The 6,229-nt window shown below is 40.1% G+C and overlaps 1 protein-coding gene across 2 annotated transcripts in view; it reads right to left on the bottom strand.

Moving 5' to 3' along the window:
* Positions 1 to 2,839, bottom strand: part of GAB2 (GRB2 associated binding protein 2) — a 49,071-nt gene extending 46,232 nt beyond the window's left edge. For both annotated transcript variants that reach the window (XM_023535538.1, XM_023535539.1), the window contains exon 1: positions 2,539 to 2,839. In XM_023535538.1, coding sequence (XP_023391306.1) covers positions 2,539 to 2,800 — 262 coding nt within the window. In that variant the 5' untranslated portion in view covers positions 2,801 to 2,839. The remainder of the gene's footprint in view (positions 1 to 2,538) is intronic.
* Between the last annotated feature and the right edge of the window lie 3,390 nt (positions 2,840 to 6,229).

Raw genomic sequence — 6,229 nt, 5'->3', positions numbered from 1 at the left:
TGTTTCTGCAGTAAGTGTACCATTTTACATTCCCATTAGCAATGTATGCGGTGGAATGTATGAGCAAGTATGTTTCACCACATTCTTGCCAACACTTGTCATTGTCCATATTTTTGATTACAGCCATCCTAGTGGGGATGAAGCGGTATCTCACTGTGGTTTTGATTTGCATTTCCCCAATGCCTAATGATGTTCAGCATCTTTCCATGTGCTTATTGTCCATTTATACATCTTTGGAGAAATGTCTAAATCCATTGCCCATTTTTAAGTAGGGTTATTTGTCTTGTTGTTGTTGAGTTGTAAGAATTCTTTATTCTTGATACTAGATCTTTTTCGGATATATGATTTGGAAATATTTTATCCCATTGTGTAGGAGGAACTTTAAAATATTGAGTCCCATACCCTAAATCAAATCTATGGAATCAGACCTATAAGTTTAAAAAAAAAAAAAGTTTTTCAGGTGATTTTGATGACCCACCAGGTCTGGGAATGAAAAATCCAGACCAGTGCTTCATGAACTTTAATATGCATACAAATCACCTGGGGATCTTAATAAAATGTGGATTCTGAGGGAAAGAGAAAAATCATCCTTAGAACACCACAGTGATAACTGTTGCAAATATGATCTATTGATGGAAGCTAAAATTTGTGAGCAAAAACTTAAGGAGAAACAGAATATTTGCACATCATTAAAATATTTCTTCCAAATTATTAATTATAAAAGTAAAGACAGTAACCTGGCAGATACTACCTTAACCAAGTAATCAAGCTTAATAAGACCAGTAATAAGACATATTGACATTATGTGCTCCCTGATACAACATGCTTGGAAAGACATATCCCCTCTGTGGTAACGCTGTCTCCCCAAAATTGATAACTTCAGTCTAATCATGAGAAGATATCAGACAAACTCAAATTGAGGGACATTCTACAAAACAGCTAACCAGGATTCTATATCAGTGTCAAGGTCAAATAAGACAAGAGACTTGGAGGAGACTTGGAGACATGACCACTAAATCTAATGTGGTACCCTGAATCAAATCCTGAACAGAATGCAGACATTGGTGAAAAACAGGTGAAATCCAAATAAACTGTAGTTCAGTTAACAGTATTGTGCCAATCAATGTTAATTGCTCAGTTTTGATAATTGTACCATGGTTAAGTAAGATGTTAACATTAGGGAAAGCTGAGGGAAAGGGATATGGGAACTTATTGTAAACTTTTGTAATTCTTCTGCAAGTCTAAGTTTATTTGAAAATAAGCAGCTTGAAAAATATGCAGATTCTGATTCTGTAAGTCTGTAAAGAAGTCCTCTGCCTTCCTAACAAGTTTCCCTGGAGAAGCTACGGCTGCTGCTGGTCCACAAACCCCACTCTGAATAGCAGGAGTCTAGACTAGTGGTTCTCAAACTTAACTGGCACCTGGTGGGGTTTTTAAAAACACAGATTACTGGGCCCTATCCCCATAGTTTCTGATTCAGAAAGTCTGTGGTGGGGGTCCAAGAATTTGCATTTCTAACAGGTTCCCAGATGATGCTGACATTGCTGATGAGCTAAGAATGGTTTTTATGTTTTTAAAGTATTTAAAAAAATTTAAAAACAAATATGAAACAGCTACTATATATGGCCTTCAAATATATATATATAAAAAATAGTTCCTGAACCTGGACTCTTGCTATTCAGAATGAAGCTTCTAAGAGACACTCATGCCTCAGAGATTCTTAGTTAGCTGATTTGGGATGGGTCCTAGGCATCAATATTTTTTAAATGTTTCTCTTGAATTCTGATGTACAACCGGGTTTAAGAACTACTTGTTTATGCTCTCTGCCTACCTCAAAAACACTTTGCTCCTCAGTCCTCTCAGAGTTGGGGATAGGTCCAAACAAAAGTCAAAAAGAATTTCTGCAACTTGAAACACACTCAAAAAACTGAGGTATTCTTTTGTGAAGGTTAACAAAACCCCAGCATAAATCGGCATGTTTCCTTCTCACCTCTTCCCTCCCAAGTGTATATAAATGAAAATTGGATTATACATCAATAATAATCCCAAAGAACCTACCTTCACTCGCTCCTCAAAAAAAGTGGCAAGTGTACTTGTGCATGATGGTATGAAATAGATGGGCTAGAACGGACAGAGATGAACCAGAAGAAAAGAATCAAGGTGAGAGCTGCCCTATGGGATCAGGTAACAGGGCACAGAGTGCTAGAGAGCTGAGGAAAAGGGAGAAAAGTGCAGGACTGAGAAAGGGGGTGGTGCTGAGGTACCTGAAGAAAGTACTTTCAGCACGAAGTACCTTTACTTTCATCACAACTCCAACATGCCTTAGTTGAGTGTAATCAGGACCAGGGGTCCCTCTAATATTTGGCCATCCCCTTCGCATCTTACCCTTTGCCTCTTACTCCCCTTGCTAAAGAGGAAAGCTTTTAGCCTGCTTTCCTTGCTCAAGGAATCTAAAGGCCTCATCTTAACTCCAATTGCTAAGCTTCCCCTAGGAGGCACCTGATTTCTTCTGAAGATGGTCCCTGTTTGTTTTCGTACCTGTGCTCTCCTCAGCCTGATTGAAGCCACAGATCTGGCAGATGCTCTGGACCCACTTATTCATGTCCTCCTCGGTCTCGGCCACCAGGTAAAAGGTACGCTCACTGGTCTTGATGTCAAACACAAAACTATCCTGCAGTTCCTTCTTGTTGAAGGTCAGGCCTGCATCCACCTGCTCACAGAAGTTGAGATTGATGATACGCAGGGGCTTCTTGGAGTGATCATTCTTGTAGTATTCCAGAACATCTGGGTCACCACTCATGCGGCCACTCCGCAGGATAAACCAGCGTTTCTTCCAGGCCTGAACAGTAAAGAGTGAGAAGAGAGGAAAAAAGTGATTAGTTGTTTCAAAGCTTTTCACAAGTCCTCAGATATCACCAGGTTAAGGATGGGGACTGCTGCACCTGCCGGCTAAACGTGGCCTCTGTCTCCCTTTCATATTGCCCCAGAGTGTCAGAAATGGAGGACAATTTTAGAATGCATGTTAGTACAGCATTTTACCATGGAAACAGGGTTTTATCACTATGAAAGAGCTGTAGTGTTCTCATTTTTTTTAGATCAGGAAGTTAGATGAGGACTAAAACACTTTAGAGCAATTATTTCATTGGGCTAGAATACAGACTCAAACTCACAGTACTCTTAGGATGGGACTTGCAAAACCATAACATCTCAGTTTATGGATGGGGACCCTCACTAAGACATTGTGAGCAAAAACTTAAGGAGAAACAGAATATTTGCACATCATTAAAATATTTCTTCCAAATTATTAATTATAAAAGTAAAGACAGTAACCTGGCAGATACTACCTTAACCAAGTAATCAAGCTTAATAAGACCAGTAATAAGACATATTGACATTATGTGCTCCCTGATACAACATGCTTGGAAAGACATATCCCCTCTGTGGTAACGCTGTCTCCCCAAAATTGATAACTTCAGTCTAATCATGAGAAGATATCAGACAAACTCAAATTGAGGGACGTTCTACAAAACAGCTAACCAGGATTCTATATCAGTGTCAAGGTCAAATAAGACAAGAGACTTGGAGGAGACTTGGAGACATGACCACTAAATCTAATGTGGTACCCTGAATCAAATCCTGAACAGAATGCAGACATTGGTGAAAAACAGGTGAAATCCAAATAAACTGTAGTTCAGTTAACAGTATTGTGCCAATCAATGTTAATTGCTCAGTTTTGATAATTGTACCATGGTTAAGTAAGATGTTAACATTAGGGAAAGCTGAGGGAAAGGGATATGGGAACTTATTGTAAACTTTTGTAATTCTTCTGCAAGTCTAAGTTTATTTGAAAATAAGCAGCTTGAAAAATATGCAGATTCTGATTCTGTAAGTCTGTAAAGAAGTCCTCTGCCTTCCTAACAAGTTTCCCTGGAGAAGCTACGGCTGCTGCTGGTCCACAAACCCCACTCTGAATAGCAGGAGTCTAGACTAGTGGTTCTCAAACTTAACTGGCACCTGGTGGGGTTTTTAAAAACACAGATTACTGGGCCCTATCCCCATAGTTTCTGATTCAGAAAGTCTGTGGTGGGGGTCCAAGAATTTGCATTTCTAACAGGTTCCCAGATGATGCTGACATTGCTGATGAGCTAAGAATGGTTTTTATGTTTTTAAAGTATTTAAAAAAATTTAAAAACAAATATGAAACAGCTACTATATATGGCCTTCAAATATATATATATAAAAAATAGTTCCTGAACCTGGACTCTTGCTATTCAGAATGAAGCTTCTAAGAGACACTCATGCCTCAGAGATTCTTAGTTAGCTGATTTGGGATGGGTCCTAGGCATCAATATTTTTTAAATGTTTCTCTTGAATTCTGATGTACAACCGGGTTTAAGAACTACTTGTTTATGCTCTCTGCCTACCTCAAAAACACTTTGCTCCTCAGTCCTCTCAGAGTTGGGGATAGGTCCAAACAAAAGTCAAAAAGAATTTCTGCAACTTGAAACACACTCAAAAAACTGAGGTATTCTTTTGTGAAGGTTAACAAAACCCCAGCATAAATCGGCATGTTTCCTTCTCACCTCTTCCCTCCCAAGTGTATATAAATGAAAATTGGATTATACATCAATAATAATCCCAAAGAACCTACCTTCACTCGCTCCTCAAAAAAAGTGGCAAGTGTACTTGTGCATGATGGTATGAAATAGATGGGCTAGAACGGACAGAGATGAACCAGAAGAAAAGAATCAAGGTGAGAGCTGCCCTATGGGATCAGGTAACAGGGCACAGAGTGCTAGAGAGCTGAGGAAAAGGGAGAAAAGTGCAGGACTGAGAAAGGGGGTGGTGCTGAGGTACCTGAAGAAAGTACTTTCAGCACGAAGTACCTTTACTTTCATCACAACTCCAACATGCCTTAGTTGAGTGTAATCAGGACCAGGGGTCCCTCTAATATTTGGCCATCCCCTTCGCATCTTACCCTTTGCCTCTTACTCCCCTTGCTAAAGAGGAAAGCTTTTAGCTACAGCCTGCTTTCCTTGCTCAAGGAATCTTAAGGCCTCATCTTAACTCCAGTTGCTAAGCTTCCCCTAGGAGGCACCTGATTTCTTCTGAAGATGGTCCCTGTTTGTTTTCGTACCTGTGCTCTCCTCAGCCTGATTGAAGCCACAGATCTGGCAGATGCTCTGGACCCACTTATTCATGTCCTCCTCGGTCTCGGCCACCAGGTAAAAGGTACGCTCACTGGTCTTGATGTCAAACACAAAACTATCCTGCAGTTCCTTCTTGTTGAAGGTCAGGCCTGCATCCACCTGCTCACAGAAGTTGAGATTGATGATACGCAGGGGCTTCTTGGAGTGATCATTCTTGTAGTATTCCAGAACATCTGGGTCACCACTCATGCGGCCACTCCGCAGGATAAACCAGCGTTTCTTCCAGGCCTGAAGAGTAAAGAGTGAGAAGAGAGGAAAAAAGTCATTAGTTGTTTCAAAGCTTTTCACAAGTCCTCAGATATCACCAGGTTAAGGATGGGGACTGCTGCACCTGCCGGCTAAACGTGGCCTCTGTCTCCCTTTCATATTGCCCCAGAGTGTCAGAAATGGAGGACAATTTTAGAATGCATGTTAGTACAGCATTTTACCATGGAAACAGGGTTTTATCACTATGAAAGAGCTGTAGTGTTCTCATTTTTTTTAGATCAGGAAGTTAGATGAGGACTAAAACACTTTAGAGCAATTATTTCATTGGGCTAGAATACAGACTCAAACTCACAGTACTCTTAGGATGGGACTTGCAAAACCATAACATCTCAGTTTATGGATGGGGACCCTCACTAAGACATGGTGAGTTGAAGCAACAATGTCACACACAGCTAGTAGCAGAAAAACAAGTTCCCTGACTTTTACTACGTTGTGTTTCTTACCAAATCAAGATGCCTTGAAAGATCACGGAAACCCTTCTAAAACTTCTCTAAAGCATAATTTTAGGGTTTCCCTGTCTCATTCACTGCTACATCCCTAGTACTTGTAATAGAGCTGTGCACATACCAAGCACTCAATATGTATTACTGAATGAATAAACTTAAATCATGCTATACTATAGAAATTAACCTTTGATTACATGTTCCCTATGTTGTCTTCCACATTCTATCTTCTCAACAAGACTGAGTAATCTGTGAGCAGACACCACAAAGTGATGAAAAGACGTTATGTATCACAAAGAGCCTAGGACT

The sequence above is a fragment of the Pteropus vampyrus genome, unplaced genomic scaffold, assembly GCF_000151845.1.
Source record: "Pteropus vampyrus isolate Shadow unplaced genomic scaffold, Pvam_2.0 Scaffold141, whole genome shotgun sequence".
NCBI lineage: Eukaryota > Metazoa > Chordata > Mammalia > Chiroptera > Pteropodidae > Pteropus > Pteropus vampyrus.
This window is presented reverse-complemented; position numbering and strand designations above follow the sequence as displayed.